Source organism: Labrus mixtus, chromosome 4 (genome assembly GCF_963584025.1).
Source record: "Labrus mixtus chromosome 4, fLabMix1.1, whole genome shotgun sequence".
Lineage (NCBI taxonomy): Eukaryota > Metazoa > Chordata > Actinopteri > Labriformes > Labridae > Labrus > Labrus mixtus.
In genome coordinates, this window is record NC_083615.1 from 2,548,239 (window position 1) to 2,565,566 (window position 17,328).

Below are 17,328 nucleotides of genomic sequence, written 5' to 3' on the forward strand. Positions count from 1 at the left end.
CACCTTTGCTGTACGGTTTCTTAAATCATATATCATCAGGATAAGTGGTACAAACACGATCTTGTTATTTTAAATAATTGTATTTGCTTCAGTCAATAAACCATATCATAATGTCTTGGAAATTGGAGAAAGATGATTCTAGGAGACAGGAAACCAGCACACACACACACACACACACACACACACACACACACACACACACACACACACACACACACACACACACACACACACACACACACATGTAGCAGACACACAAAGTTCAAGCCTCATATTGATTTGTGTTTATGAGAAATGGCCAAAAAAGCAGGAATGAATCTCATTGCCATGGACGCGATAATAGCGTTTTTTCTTTGATAATAAATCTCAATGACTCCACAAGCTGTGCAGAAGTCTCAGACAGGCCAGTGTTTGATGTGATCAGTGTGTGCCATAAGTCTGGATCAGGACCAGCTCTATAAATCACGTCGTATTTTGTCATATCAAATCTGGTTTGCATGTCCGGCTCATAGCCTGTTTGATTGCACACTTCTCTTTTAATCTGAAATACTGTCGGAAGCAGAGGGTCCATTATTCTCTGTGGTAATCCCATCAAAGTAAGGTCATCCACCAGCCGGGCAAACGGCCTCACCGGTTTGGTTAAAAGGTCAAAATAAGAGAGTTGTAAAGGTTAAAGTCCTGCAGCCCCTTCCCTTTGGTCTCTCTTTTATTACCACTTTATTTCATGCCATAGCTAATGAAACTTTTCCCTACATATATTATCCATAGGGGAGAAATAATGGGTTGGAGAGGCCAGAGCTTTCCAAGGTCCTGAAACAAACATCTCTCTGCGTTTCTGTCCATCTCGTCTTTATTTAAAATGAGCGACCCTAGCTTAAGGGATGCAACGGATGCAACACAACAGCCACCAATAAGCCCCTATAACCCCTCCCTCTTTTACTGTCTCTCTCACACACACACACACACACACACACACACACACACACACGATCATATACTGATTCTTGTCAGAGGAGGAGCGACATCCACGTAGGGTTACTCTCTGCTCCTCTCTCTCTGCTCCAGTGTGTCGACAGAGGTGAGAGTAACATGGACGAAACATCATTCCCAGCAGACAAGGTAAGAGAAGATTTAAAGATCTAAGAACTCAAAGAAAAGCTGATTCAAAGAGGTTCTAAAATCTGTCAGGGGAGGTTATAATTTGGTCGATTACATTTTTTGCACCTGTGAAAGGAGAAAATCTTTTCCCCTTTATTCAGGTGAGACTTCTTTTTCTAAATGTGAAGATTTACTCAAATGTGAAGTAGGAAAAAAAACTTGATTTTACAATTCTTTAGAGTCAAAAATTGTATCATTCTTTTTGTATTCATTCAAAATTATCACAGGAACATTAAAATATTGATGGAAATGTGATGCTAAATGAATTGACATACACACAACAAGAAATATTCCAGAAATTTGATGTGACACTTTAGACAGTATATTGATTGAAATTCAACCCTTTACATGACTTCCTGAGGAAGTGTCTATTAATTGTACCAAGTTCTGGGTTTTAATGATTCCCCTGAGAGTGTTCCAGTAATGTTTTATCTTTATGCCCGTGCATCCTGAGTTGAGAGGTTTTAATCAGACACCAGGCTGAGACTCTGTCTGTGGATTCCCCAGTCTCCCTGCTCCCGAGGAATCCCCCTGAATACTCTGGGTTTGTATTTGAGAAGGAAATTAGATTTCAAACAGATGGCTCCTCCCTTGAAACTGAAGGCCGGCAAGATGAAATCAAGTTGTGTTTAAAAAAAAAAAGAAAAAGAAGCTCATTAACCCTTCTACTCCAGTGTCCCTTTCTTCACCATTAGTTTAAAGAAATGAATATCTCTGGGTTTAATTTCATCCTTGTTTCAAAGTTAAATGTTGTGCATGTTTGTCCCTTTTCTCTTTCCCCCTTTTTTTTTGTACTCTGGCTCCACTGCGAAGCTACATTGGACATTCATTTGGTTTTCTCTCTGTTGCACTGCTGTGTGAGGCCAAAGCTCAGGCCGATGTGAAATTTCCCACTCTTCAGATTCAAGACACACTCCTCTGAAATCAAAACCAACTTGTGTAACAAACCTACCGACAACAACTAGTCCAAAAAGCCAGTCAGAGGAATTTGCTCTAAAATAATTAATTGAAAAACAAATTCAGTAAAAAATGTTGCAGATAAGACATCTTTTTCAACCTTAAAACAATTAACTTAATCTCAGACTTAAATTATGTGCCACACTGCACCTTTTCTGTCGTTTTTTTTTTTATCTTGTGTGCATACATGTTGTGCATTTACATATGTTGTAGTTATTGGTTGAACTCAGTCTGTATCTGTAAAACACTTTGATCCCTGCAGTTGTTAAATCCGTCTTTTTTTATGGAACTATTTACCCTCTGTTAGCACACCTGGTTCTATCTCTCGATCTCTGCAAACAAGCCCCTCATTTCAGTCCCTCATCTGCCAGTACCTCTGCAGCCGACTGTTGGTTTGTTCATGAAATCCAAGCCAGACTTTTTTAAAGCTCAGCTCACCCCTGCCTGATGAGTACTACTGTATTATATCCTAGGAGCAGATTACCGGTACAGCTGTTTGCAGGCAGTGTCTGCTAGATCTAATTAACTCTGTTTCTGTGCCTGTCAAAGAAATACCGTTTGCCTCTGTGACTCTCTCCAGTAGCCCTGCATATCAATTAGGGAGCTCCAGTAATGTTGGTCTTATTACTGAGAATGTGGGGAAGAAGTGAAGGACAAGCTTAGTGAGCAGTCACCATCTCTGCACCAACCGATTCCACATCACATGGGAATCATCCTCATGCAAGTTTAGTCTACAGCTTGTTAGTTTAATATAGGGTGCAAATGTGTTAGACAAATTAAATGTATTTATGCAGCATCTTTAAGTAGCAAGGAAGTTCAAAGTGCAAAAGAGAATATATGTAAGAAATGAAGGCAATACAAGAAGAAAAAACAAAAAGTGAGGATTATTCTGGGTTTATTTTTTACCTTCATGTCCAAAAACATGTATGAAGTTTTTGGCATGTCTCAGTGATATTTGTCTCTGTTGTTGTAATTGTCATTTTGGCCACAAGAGGCTCAAGTGTACTACTTTACCATGTTCCTAAGAGGTCTGCAAACATTTTCGTTTTTTTTTTCAGATTTCAGAGTTTTAATTTCTCCATGCACTCTATGCATAACTTTATTCTGTGTTTTGGCAAATTTATCCCAGAAGTGTCAGCACCAATCTGCTGTAAACAAAAGGGAGAATCAAGGGAAGCTAAAACCACTGGGATATTGGGAAAAGCAAAAAATTGGTGTTAATGTTATGTTCTGTAAATGAAAAAAAAAATCAAGCAGTTTTCTCACGTTATTATATTATGTTGTATTATTTGACCATAAGAATTCATTTGAGAAACATACCTGTCGGATAAAAAAAAATGATGTTAATGTTAATTAGTTGTGTGAGGGTCTGTTAGGATGATGGTGCAAAAATAGTACTAAAATTCAGCCTGTAGTTAAAGGGTCACACCAAACAAAAAAAATAATGATGAATAAAAACCCCCCACCTGATTTCAGTTGAACTCAGTCAGCTCAGTTCTGCTTTTAGAGAACATTGCAGACTCCTAACTTTCTGTGACACAAGGCTTTCTTTTTTCAATGTATTTAAAAGTGTACCATATATGTTAAACTCCTTAGCAATGAAAAAGTTTTAATTGAATACAGTTGCAATCAACTTTTATTTGATATAAAAACATTATCGAGATAAAAGATGGCAACATTTCACTAACTGTACATAATGACAGCACATCTAACTCTGATCTAGATGTACCTGCAAAAAGTAACATGTTGCATGAATCTCTGAGTCATGTGCTTAATGATGATGTTGTTTTCTGTAATCTGAGCTTGTGTGATCATGTAGATATTAAACTTAAAAGGCTCGAGAATAGAGCCTAGGGGGACTCCAAATGTCATTTTTAAACACTTAGTTGTGCAATTACTGTCAACACAAAGTGATCTCTGTCCTTCAAAGATGATTTTAAATCAGTTTAGTACTGTGCCAGAAAGTCCCACCCCATTTTCCAGTCCGTCCAGTAATATGTTGTGGTTTACTGAATGCAGGACTAAGATCTAATAAAAACCAAGACTGGAACTTTTCCACTGTCTGCGTTTAAGTGGATGTCAATCAAGACTTAATAAGAACAGTCTCTGTGCTGGGTTCCAAATTCTGACTGCAAAACAGCAAAACAGCAGTGAGGGGACCAAAGCTGTAAGGCTGCTGAAAACATTATTTTTAATACATATACTTAGCGCACAGGCCTTATTATCCAATAGTTGTCTATACTAAGTTTCAGGGCCTGTTTAAGTAGCATTAGATAAATAATTGTATACTTTTTTTAAAGCTTTCATTTAGGCATTTTTGCCAAAGGTAAAATTACACTGAAACGCTGAAATAGCTGTCAGGCTATCCCAATTGGTTACATTTTGCAGAAGATCTTATTTATTTTGTAAATTTAAACAAATTTTGTAAGGAAAATATCAAGGAAAGAGGGAGATTTCAGATGTAACACCTTTTCCACTGGGCTCAAGTGATCAAATTGCGCTATGTAAAATCCTCAAATGTTAACTGACAGAGGGGTTTGTCAACTTTTCAAACGAAGCAAACAAAGCAACATGTATTGTTGTTATTTTAACAAATTATGTCAGATAAGAAAAATGGACTTATCAGCACCACAATATCAGTATCACAATACTGGAGATATTAATTTTGTGTGTGCAATGACAATAATAACATTTGTATCTTTAGGACTGAAATGATCTAAAATATCACTGACTGACATCAGAGTGAGTAAAGGATGTGGAAGAGAAAGCCATCATACACTTCAGTTCACTGGTGATTGAAAAGCTTATCCTAAATTAATAATAAGGATGATCAGAAATGCTTAAACCAGTCACAAACAGAGAAATGGTATGACCCTTGGAGATGATTAAGTCAAGAGTATGTCTCTTTTTCTTATGCTAAATAGTTTATAATAATCCAAGAAAAGACAGTTTTAAGTACTGATATTCATGGGAGTGTAAATATGAAAGTGAAATTATTACATTTTAGGTTTCCCATATATGTTTTGGAAACTTGTTGAACTTGAGGAGGACTTCTGCACTGGAGAATATAATAAAAAAAGGTCACTTCTACTCCATCTTTTAGCAAAATTCAAAATATAACTTGCACGCTCTCTTATATCGGTCAAGGGTAACGACTTGTAAAGAGATTGTGTTTAATACTTAAGTCACTGATTTAAAAATGAGTTTGCCCTCCAAAGACTTGATGCTGATACAGCCTAATTAAGTGTATTCAAAGAATTATTTACAAATGTAAAGTCTGTTTTTGATGGCAGACGCTGGCTGATAAGTCTGTGCCCATTAGGAGAGAGGAGAGCTGCACTGGAAGAGCAAGCTGAAGGGATCAATAAAGTTATAGATCCCCTTGAGACCCTTGGTTTTGTTGAGTCTGACTGTCAGTAATAAGAGTGTGTGCAGAATCTGTTGATTCCTCTGCAGAACATATACAGAGGCAGTTTTAATCTGAGACCGTGAGCCATATATTTTATTTTCATAGGCTATTACTTTTGAGAGATGTTTTACCTTTTTTCTGTCAACTGGCTTATCCCATATCAAAACATATAAGCAGTCATCTCCACTTCTGTCTGATTGAGATGTGTCAATGGTTTCAAACCTGTTTTCCATTTGTAATGTCAGAGCTGAATATGATGTGTGTATTTACCTGCTCAATGCCAACCAGGTATCCAGGGTGAGTCATATCTGGTGTCAGTGGGGCTTAATCCATACATTTTGCTGTCTGTGGGAGATCACAGTCCTGCATACATTTTTTTAGCACATAGATTATTCAAGCACATCGTTTAAAGGAAAATATTTCTGATCAGAGAGCATTTACTTAAAGTCTTTATATGTGATTTTTCACACTTAAATGTAGAAATCAAGTGTATCCTCTGAAAATAACTCTGTGAGTCATGACTGTCTACAATGGGTGTAACACCCGAGTCCCACTGTCTGTGATGTTTTCAGAGTTTTCAGAGTCCTATCTTCACTTTGTTTACATCGCCGGGACGGCCGGCTGACTCCTCCCCTCGTGTATAAAAGTTGTTTAATTGAGGGACTAGAGAAAAGAAGAATAACATACTGTACTCACTGCTTAACTGTGTTTCTAGATCACGCTCATTTCAGGTAAATTTACATGCAGTGTGAATATACGAGCAGAATAAAGATCGCTAGCATTAGCATGCTAACACAACAATGCACCGCGAGTTGTTTTGGTTTCATGCTGGTGCTCAAGGGCGACATCTGCTGGATCAAAAAATCACATATAAAGCCTTTAAGTCTGATTCTTACAATGACACAAACCTTTTTTTTTTTTTTTTTTTACAACAAATCTGGTAAATAAAATGTCATTTGATTTAAAACCCAGAAATCACAGTCTATCAAGACAAGGACTTAGAGTTATAGCTTAACTAAATTGTCATTTAGAGAGAGAGAGAGAGAGAGAGAGAGAGAGAGAGAGAGAGATATGCCAGCTCTCTCTCCTCTGCAACAGAAAACGCCCAGAATGGGTCTCTGATGAGTGAGTGATAGAGTTAGAGATGCTGTAATGAAGTTTGATCCGACTGTAAGAGCAGGAAGGAAACATCTTTCAGGTACAGTTTGATGTTATCATGTGGCCTTAATGGAGTCACTTACAGGATTCAAGCAGTGTGCAACAAGCCTCATGGTCCCAACTAAGTGTCTTTACATTGATTTTCTGATCACAATACATCACTTAATCACATTGTTATGTTTGTGTTTAATGTAGCTCTATTCCTGGTGTTACATTACTTTAACATAAGTAACTGTAGTGATGCTTTGCCACAGGCTAAATTGTGGTTTTTGATGCCTTTTTGTTGGCCATTTTAAAAGCTTAACCCATTGTCAATGCAAAACAAAATCTCCATTATGCTCCATCATGTGTTGTTCAGAGGATGCTTTAATCCAAAGTGCCTTGATAGTCTGGAATTGAATAATAGGTAGAATTTTGTCACTGAAACAGGCTGGATAGGAAGAGCAAAAGCAAAATGTCACCCTTTTGTCGTATAAAGAAGGTTTAAATTGGTCGCAGATGAACAACCTTTGCCCACTGGTAAAACCAGGGTGCCAATAAATGTTTATCTGAACATCCATTTTAATCATAAAACATGTGACAAACAGACATAATGCACAAGCCATCGTAGCATCTCAATACTGAATCCAATTTTCAGACCAGGCTGCACCTATTTCACGTCAAGGAGCAGAGATGTTATGGAGACAAATCCTTTATGCCTCGAGGATCAAATAACAGATTACCCTTTTTGAATTGGTCCTCATGTACAGATAAGATACTCAGGGCCAAATGGAAAATGAAAATGAACTTTCAAGAAATGAAGTATAGCTTAGTTCAACCTGTCAGGTCAAATGTGAGTCACATAAGTCCAGGATTCTGGGTCATTTAGGAAGAAGAAGAAGAAGATAAAAAAAACATACAAGTATTAATATTAGTTTAGTTTATTTGCACACTTTTTGAAAGAAGAGTCAAACAGAAAAATAAAATAGATAAAAAATAAAACACATGTGCAGGTGAGGGCTTATCTCAAAACCTCACCTTAAGAGATTAAACAAAGTTAAAATAAAATACAGTAAAAAAATAACAAAGTAAGAATATTTACTATCACAAATAAAATTTACCCAATTGAAAATTACACACAAACATTCAAAACAGGACATACAGTATGTAGACAATATAACAAAATCAGGACAATTCACTATTCACTACAAATCTTTCTGACATCAACGCATTTCTGAGTCTCAATTTGTATCTAGAAAAAGACAAAAAATCAAATAAATAAAGATGTGTGTTCCATAATGTGACTCCAATATACAACTGTAAAAGCAACTGAAACAAAACATGAGCAAAGCAAGAGCTAACAAAAGGTTTGGAGCCACTCTCTATATGATCAGCATCTTTCAATGAAATACACCATAACACATTATTTGCAGATACAAAGCAGAACACAGTGTGCAGATTTTAAGCCCTTCAGACTCCACTTTAACGTGTTTCAATGTGTTGTTCCTGATATGAGAGCATGGACAACCACTGTGTGTTTTTAAACACAGTTGCAGCATCCTTTATTTGCTCACCTGTCCATCGGTTCACCTGTTCGCCAAGCCAGCAGCTCAAAAAACACTCCCAACATCTGCCAAATGTTTGCACGATGACAGTGTCACATTATTTATTTCATCTGTAAACGGTGCAGAGAGATACATGCACACACAACGAGGAAAGAGCTGACGTCAAATAAAGGCAAGAAGAGTTTTAATATTTCATAACCTTTGTGTTAAACAGGTGATGTGCAGATATGATTGGAGTGTGAAGCATCTGTGAGAAGCATATCCAAAAAAAAAGAGACAGCATGGAATCTCTGAATTCATCTCACACTCCCAACAACAACAGCAGCAGCAGCAGCAGCAGCAGCGGTGGTAACACCAGCATCTTCTCTGAAAGTACATACACGACTGTGGAGATCGTCCTCATCATTCTGGTGGCAGGATCTCTGAGTCTCATCACCGTCATTGGAAACATCCTGGTCATGCTCTCCATAAAGGTTTGAAATCTCAGATGTTATTGATTGATTATTTCAAACATGCACACCTTGGAAAAGCACAACAAGGTTTTAGATACACGGATGCATTATGTGCAACCCTGTGCAGAGTGGTGATCTAATTAAAATGAGAAAACACACATCTCATGGCACAAAAAAAGATTAGCATCTGACAGCCTGCTCCATGTTGTTTTCTCTAAAGGTAAACAGGAACCTGCAGACCGTCAACAACTACTTCCTGTTCAGCCTGGCATGTGCAGACCTCATTATCGGCGTCTGCTCCATGAACCTCTACACCGTCTACATCGTGATTGGCTACTGGCCCCTTGGAGCGGTGGTGTGTGACCTGTGGTTGGCCGTTGATTATGTGGTTAGCAACGCCTCGGTCATGAACCTTCTCATCATTAGCTTCGACCGTTACTTCTGCGTCACCAAGCCGCTCAGCTACCCGGCGCGACGCAGCACCAAGATGGCGGGCTTGATGATTGCTGCCGCCTGGGTCTTGTCGTTTATCCTGTGGGCTCCGGCCATTTTGTTCTGGCAGTTCATAGTGGGCGGGAGAACCGTGCCGCCAGGTGAGTGCTACATTCAGTTCTTCTCCAACCCGGCAGTGACATTTGGGACGGCCATAGCGGCTTTTTATCTACCGGTAGCCATCATGATCTACCTCTACTGGCGCATCTCCAAGGCCAGCCGCAGCCGCATGAGGAGGGACAGCAGGAAGACATCGGGGACCAGTCTAGGAGAAGGCCCTGAGCCCAGCCAGGAGGACGGATGTGAGAGCCAGAACAACTGCATCCCAACCAAAGAGGCTCAGGAGGAGGCAGGAGGCGAGAAGGAGGAGGAGATGTTGCAGCAGCAGCAGCAGAATGGAAGCGGGCCCTGCAAGGAAGGCAGACCTGAAGAAGTGGACTCCACCACAGACAGCACAAACGGGTCAACGTCGAAGGACACTGCTGAGCCTGCGTCAATAATTGGAAGGAAAAACCTGAATCAGTCACTGCCCCCTTCCCCGCTGAACTCTGCCGCTGACAGACAACGTGCGGTTGCAAGGACACTGTTAAAGGTAAATGCTGATAAAAACATACACTAACAATCCCCAAATTGATCAGATTAAGAGATATCAAGCCATGCTAGCTGTGTCACAATTGCAACCTGTTACCTATGGTCCACCAAATTCATCCAGACTGAAATATCTCAACAAACTGTTGTATCGCTGTAACGTTTTGTACATACATTCTAACCCTTGACTTTTTCTAGAGCATCACCAAAAAGCCAGAATTCTTTACTTAACTTAACATTTACTTATTTCGACATTTTCTTTAATGTTTAAGTGTAGTGCCTTATATATAAATGTAAGCATGCTAACATGCCTAACTAGTATGAAAAATGTTGACATAAAAACCTGCTTAACCTAAGCACATGCAAATGTTCATGAGCGGTTCTAGGCAGGAGCCAACAGGGGCTCCTGTAACACTGAGCTTGGTCCCCCCTGTGGCCACACCTCCAAAAGGAAGAACCCCCCTAGTATTTGACTCAACAACCGGACTCACAATCTAGTATTAAATACTGTTACTGAAACAAATATAAATCATGGTATTTAATGATGTGCGCTATTATTTGGCATAATATATTTATATATTTTTAGCGATCATCTTTGTCTATTTGTCACCTGGGTTTAATGTTCCCCTCTGACAAAACAACTGGCCCCAGTTTGCCCCCCTTCAGTAAAAGAGGTCTAGAACACCCGTGTGCTAAAGTGAGCCAAATGATTCTCTTTAAACTCTAAATCTCACTGGAAATAATAAGAAGCTCAACTAGTCATTGATTAACTACTCTTACTTTGTTAACCAAAACAGAGCTTTAGGGAGTGACATATGCCAGCTACGACTTTGAGGTGATAATGTGTCAGAGTTTCGTTTACAGTTTGTTTCAAGTGGCTTCCAAGTTATGCACCAAAAAAAAAGAAACATTAGCAATTTATGCTTCTGTACAGTAAAGGCAGCTAAATGTGCCCTAACCCTTACCCACTGAAGTAAAAGACAAATTTCCCTAAAGGAGTGTGCTGAATTGTAACTAATGGTATTATCTCGTCTCATCTCATACGGTAGGTTACAGTATTGTACGTTGCGGTATACGGTATGGAACAACCCTCCAATTCAACTAAAGCCACGTTTCTACCAAGCAGTCCGGTTCAGTTCGGTTTAGTATGGTACCCATTTATTGGGGTTTCCACCATCAAAAGTTGGGAATGGTACAAAAATAAGGGATCCGTAACCATCCTACTTTTTTGGTACCCTTCTGTTGGGGTGCCAAGGGTACCCTAAAGGGTCCTTTTTGTTTACTGCATCCCTCTTCTTCTTGAACGTTTAACTTCATTAATAGCGGGCTACACTGTGTTGGGCTGCTATGATGTCACTATTATAGCAGACGCTGCTGTCTCCATCTGGCTTACACTCCACTTACCAAAATAAGGGTACGGTCGGCTGTGGAAACGCAAGCAAGTTCAGGATTTACCGTACCGAATTGTACCAAACAGTGGACTGCTAGGTGGAAACAGGGCTAAAGGAGTCCCTCTGCACCTTTAAGAAAAAGCTAAAGACCCAGCTCTTTCATGAATACCTACTAACTTAATGATGATGGTCTCCATATTATTGATGATGATGATGGTAATGACGATGGTTTCTGTTTGATAACGACGACTTATAAGATGGTTTCTATACTGATTAGAGCTCTCAAGAACTGCCCTCAATGTTGTGCTTTGCCTCTGGTCACTTCCTGTCAGCACCTGTGTGTCCAATCAGACTCAAAGCTGATCGTTTGCTCTTACTGACATTGTTTCCTTTTTTCTAGATCCTTGCTTGTGTTGTTCTTACTCTCTGATGTACGTCGCTTTGGATAAAAGCGTCTGCTGAGTGAATTGTAGAGTTGTAGGAGAAGAACGTGATACAGTTAACAAAGGTTAACAATGGATGTCCAGGAAAGTCTGCACCTCCAAGGTCGTCCATGAGGCAGGACTACGTGCTGACATTATTTGCAAAAAAACAAAAAAAGCCTTGAAATCACTCCAAATCCATATGTCAATTAAACATGGTGCGTTTGTGTTGGTCTTTATTACCACTGTCGCGAGGGAAGTGACTATTCTTTTGACCAATCGATGAACTGCATGCAGTCTGTCTAGCTCCATCCTTTTGGGTTTTGATCATTATTCTTTGCACCTCAACATAAGGGTAGAGAAAACTGGGATGTACAGATCAGTTATTTTGGTACCATTTACAACCTTTGACAGTGGAAACGCAAATAAATGAACAGTACTGAAGCGGAACGCTCAGTGGAAACGAGGCTAATGTCTCATATTGTCTCATATTGTAATTTCACTTTTTACTTTCCAGGTAACAAAGCAAAACGCCGTGGCGAGGTGGAAAAAGAAAGGCATATCCTCCAGGGAGAAGAAGGTGACGCGCACCATCATGGCCATCCTGGTTGCTTTTGTTGTCACATGGACACCGTACAACGTGATGGTTCTGATCAACACCTTCTGTTCAGTCTGCATCCCAAACACCCTCTGGACCATCGGCTACTGGCTCTGCTACATCAACAGCACCATCAACCCGGCCTGCTACGCCCTTTGCAACACCACCTTCAAGAACACGTTCAAGCACCTGCTCCTGTGCCATTACAAGAACATACGTACAGCACGATGAAGGTGTAAATAATGACCCGTGTTTGTGATGGGAGTGACATAATGTGATACATCTTGTAAACGGAAACAACAGGTTTATTTGGAGTGAAAAATAATATAGAATAGGGGTGCTCTTAATGTGCGTTTCTTTAAGTAAAAATTACTCTCACTTCAAAGTAAAAGTGTGTTTCACATTGATAATTACATTATATATCTTGGAGATTTGAGAAATATATTGCATTGTATCAGATTTCATCAGACAATGCCATCTTATAGGACTTTTTTTTACCTCTGTGTCAGTTGGAGTTTTATTTTGAAAGTTTTGTTTTCCTCTTCACTCCTACTACATGAACTTGTGCAATACGTTGTTTAATATGCAAACCATTTTTTATCCCCACATTGTAGTGCTAAATGTGATGTTGTGACCCAACCAGTGATTTTAACTAGTATAAGAAGATATAACATAAACAAAAATACATGGTGTTATTGACATATGGAGTGATTTGACCGACACTGAGCTGTGAAAATAGAAAAATCTGTAAACAAAAAAAAGAAGAACAATCTTCACTCCGAATTGAGTAAATAGTGGATATGTGTTTTTATACTCTGATTATGGATGTTTGTATGATTGTGTGTGTGGCTGGGTGTTTGTGTGTATATGTGGGTTGTGGGTGTGTGTGTGAGAGAGAGAGTTATGCATGCTCCCTCTGATTAGATTTATTCAGTCCTGTGAAGATAAGGATGTCTGTAATCCATGATGTTTTGAAATGAGCCCAAACGTGATATTCATCCAGATCTGACCCTCTTTGCTCATATATTAAAAACATGTTTCCTGTAAATAAAGTAGACAATAACAGAACACCCTCGTCTGGTTTGGACAGTTCTCTTCAATATGTTTTCAGTTGCCTCATACTGAAGTGAAGCGCAAAGAATAAACGCCCAGCTGCTGATTTTGGCTCCCACCATGACATCAGTATTTAACATGTCATTAAAGTTCTGTCCAATTTACAATTTTATGCTGGAGTCTGAAATTCTGAATAGAAATGAACAACATAGAAAGACCTGGAGGCTAGACTTGGAGACTTTGACTGGACCAACCTTTTCTGTTAACTGTCAGACACAAAGGAAGAAGTCAAATTAAAATCTTCCCACCGTCTTCACACTGAAGAAAAGAAAGGATGGATTGTTTCAGGGCCTCAGCTGTGGGAAAACATCTTTGTGGAGCTCTAAAACTGATACGCCCTCTAGTGGAACAAAAGCATGTGTCCAATGAATACTTTGGAGGGCTCATTTTGGAGGGCTTGTCCAGTTTAGTCTATTGTCGCATTAGTTTCAACAAACAGTACATTTCTTAAACATTTTGATGTTCCAAAATGCTATCCTTTAACTGTTACCCATAGAATACATTTCAAAACAATTTCAAGTCATAAAATGTCTTAAAGGCTTTACATGCGATTTTTCACACTTAAATATAATAGAAATCAAGTATATCCTCTGAAAATAACTCTGTGAGTCATGACTGTCTACAATGGGTGTAACACCCGAGTCCCACTGTCTGTGATGTTTTCAGAGTCCTATCTTCACTTTGTTTACATCGCCAGGACGGCCGGCTGACTCCTCCCCTCGTGTATAAAAGTTGTTTAATTGAGGGACTAGAGAAAAGAAGAATAACATACTGTACTCACTGCTTAACTGTGTTTCTAGATCACGCTCATTTCAGGTAAATTTACATGCAGTGTGAAGATACGAGCAGCGCCAGTTGTTTTGGTTTCATGCTGGTGCTCAAGGGCGACATCTGCTGGATCAAAAAATCATATATAAAGCCTTTAAACTTAAAGAAGAATTCTACAAGTTTCCAAACTGAAGCCTCTCAGGTCAACAGATCTTTGTTTTTTCTTTTTGTACTTTAAAACAACTTGCCAATGTGATTATATGTAACAAGGGTACAAAATCCACACAATCTGACCCCCTAACTTCCTCCAACCTTTCAGTAGACTCTGAGGAGGTTGGTCAACACGGTGCCTCTATTGATGCTGTTGGGGGGTTTAATATAAACACGTGACATAACCATGCCTGTTTGTTTATTATGTAACCGTCTTGTCTTTGTACTCATTGTGAATGCAGCCAGTGTTATCAAAGACAACACATGAAAACATGAAGTGGCTCTTATAGTCTGAACGCCTGAAGTCTCAAGTCTCTTCAGCAGGAGACCTTTGAGGAGAAAAATAATTTATGATATAATTTTTTTTGACATTCACTGTCCATTTATAGAACTTGAAATGAGTTACATTCTTATATAATTAAATAATAATAATAATACATTTAATTTGTAACGCACTTTACATTTTTGCAAAAAAAATCTCAAAGTGCTACAGGAAAAAATAAAATAAAATAGAAATAAAAACAAATTGAATCAACTAAGCAACTAACAAATCTAAAAGCACAAGCAGAAGGCTAAATGTTAAAAAGGTTTTTAGGGCCCTTTTAAAAGCATCAGCAGACTGTGGAGCCCTCAGCTGCTCGGGGAGAGCGTTCCACAGACTGGGAGCAGAGGAGCAGAAGGCCCGGTCACCCATGGTGTGGAGTTTAGTCCTGGGGGGGATGAAGGAGGTTTGTGTTTCCAGAGAGGAGGCTTCGTGTGGAGGATTGTGGGGTGAGGAGTTCTTTGAGATAGAGGGAGGCATTTCCATGGGTGCACTGGTAGGTGAGAAGGGTGACTTTGTATTGAATCCTGAATGAAATAGGGAGCCAGTGTGGTGACTGAAGGATGGGTGTGATGTGTTCATGTTTACGCACTCTCATCAGGACCCTAGCAGCGCTGTTCTGGACGTGTTGGAGCTTCTGGAGGCTTCTCCCGATGAGGAGTGCGTTGCAGTAGTCCAGCCTGGAGGAGACAAAGGCGTGGACGAGTTTCTCAGCATCTGAGTGGGAGAGTGTAGGACGGAGTTTGGAGATGTTTCTGAGGTGGTAGAATGAGTTTTTTCACAGATGTTTAATGTGGGCTTCAAAGTTCAGTTGAGGGTCCATTTTGATGCCAAGATTTGTGACGGTTGGAGAAAGGTGGATGACTTGGCCAGAAAAGGTGATGGTGGTTATGGGGGATGACCTGATCTGGTGTGGGGTGCCAAGTAGAATAGCTTCTGTTTTGGAGCTGTTTAATTTGAGAAAGTTGTTCCTCATCCACGCCTCTATCTCCTCCAGGCAGGTGGTCAGTGTCGATGATGGCAGGGGTGCAGAGGGGGTTTGATTTGTTTTTAGGTATATTTGAGTCTCATCAGCATAACAATGGAATGAAATTTCATGTTGGCTGATGACGCGACCAAGGGGTAGCATGTAGATATTGAACAGGGTGGGGCCCAGGACTGATCCTTGAGGGACACCGCAGGTGACAAGGTGAGTCCGGGAGATATGTTCGGTTCTTCCAGTGAGGTATGAACAGAACCAGTCTAGGTCTGAGTCAGAAAGACCGATGACAGAGTGAAGGCGGTTGAGGAGGATGGCGTGATCGATGGTATCAAATGCTGCTGTCAGGTCGAGGAGAACGAGGAGAGATGGAGAACCGGCGTCAGCTGCCATCAGCAGGTCATTTGTGACCCTGACCAGAGCTGTTTCTGTACTGTGGGCAGAGCGGAAACCAGACTGAAATTTCTCAAATAGTTTGTTGTGTTGTAGATGGTCGTGAAGTTGAGCTGCAACTGCTTTTTCCAGCACTTTGGAGATGAACGGAAGGTTGGAGATGGGCCTGTAGTTGGCAAAGACATATGGATTTAGGATGGGTTTTTTGAGTGGTGATATGACAGCAGATGGAACATGGCCGGTCTGTAGGGAGTGATTTACGACTGTGATGAGGGGACTTACGGCAGAGATGTTTGATTTGACCAGGGCTGTGGGAAAGGGATCCAGGGTGCAAGTGGCAGGTTTCTTTTTTTTTGATGATCTCCTCAGTCTCTCGCTGCGTAATTGCAGAGAGGCAGCAGAGAGGCTGGGTGGTCCCCGGCTGTGGGTCGGCAGTCGGGACAGGTGGAGAGGCGGAGCTGAAGAGGAGAGAGCGGATGGTGTCAACTTTTGTTCTGAAAAAGTCGGTGAAATCGTTGCACCGCTCCTCTGTGGTGTCTGAGAGGAAGGGGGTTGGTGGATTTAGGAGATGGTTTATGGTGGAGAAAAGTTGCTTTGAGTTGCCGGGGCTATTATTTATGATATTTGAGTAGAACTGTGACCGGGCATTCCTGAGGGACTTTGAGTAGGCTTTTTGGTGTTCCCGATATGCTAGCCTGTGCACAGTGAGTCCTGAGACCTTGAGACGCCGTTCAAGGACACGACCAGTCGCCTTCATATTCCGCAGCTCGGAGGTGTACCAGGGGGCTGAGCATGGGAACGTGACTGTTCTGGTTTTGAGAGGGGCGTGGAGATCCAGGAGACTGTTTAGGGATTTGTTGTAAAATTCCACTGCTTCACTGGTTGATGAGAAGTTAGCAGAAGAGAGATGTTGAAGGTCTAGTGTTAGTGAGTCCGGGTTGATGTTTTTTAGATTTCTGAAGTGAATCTGGCGCTTGGGTTTGGTGAGAGCAGACTGGAAAGGCAGCTCCATTGAGACAGCCTTGTGGTCAGACACACCCAAATCGTATGCTAATACGTTTGTAATGGGTGCAGAGTGAGTGATTACCAGATCAAGCGTGTGCCCCCTGGTGTGAGTGGGGACATCAACATGTTGTGTTAGGTTGAGACAGTCCAGTAGTTCTAAGAACTCAGCTGCAGGGTGGCTGGAGGGGGTGTCGACGTGGATATTGATATCTCCAAGTATTATAATGTTGGCAGAGGTTGTGCAGAGTGAAGAGAGAAGGTCGTGCATCTCTGAGATGAAGGTTGAGTTTGGTTTGGGTGGCCGGTAAATGAGAAGAATTGTCATGGTGAAAGGGGGTTTACATTTAAATGCAAGGCATTCAAATGAGG

General features: G+C 40.5%; 1 protein-coding gene across 1 annotated transcript; it reads left to right on the forward strand.

Moving 5' to 3' along the window:
• Positions 1-1,018: 1,018 nt before the first annotated feature.
• LOC132972352 (muscarinic acetylcholine receptor M2-like) lies at positions 1,019-13,239 on the forward strand. The gene is made up of 4 exons (XM_061035123.1): positions 1,019-1,119; positions 8,441-8,699; positions 8,899-9,762; positions 12,089-13,239. Exons 2-4 carry the CDS (start codon positions 8,508-8,510, stop codon positions 12,398-12,400), a joined length of 1,368 nt encoding a protein of 455 aa, XP_060891106.1. The 5' UTR covers positions 1,019-1,119; positions 8,441-8,507; the 3' UTR covers positions 12,401-13,239.
• The last annotated feature ends 4,089 nt before the right edge of the window (positions 13,240-17,328 follow it).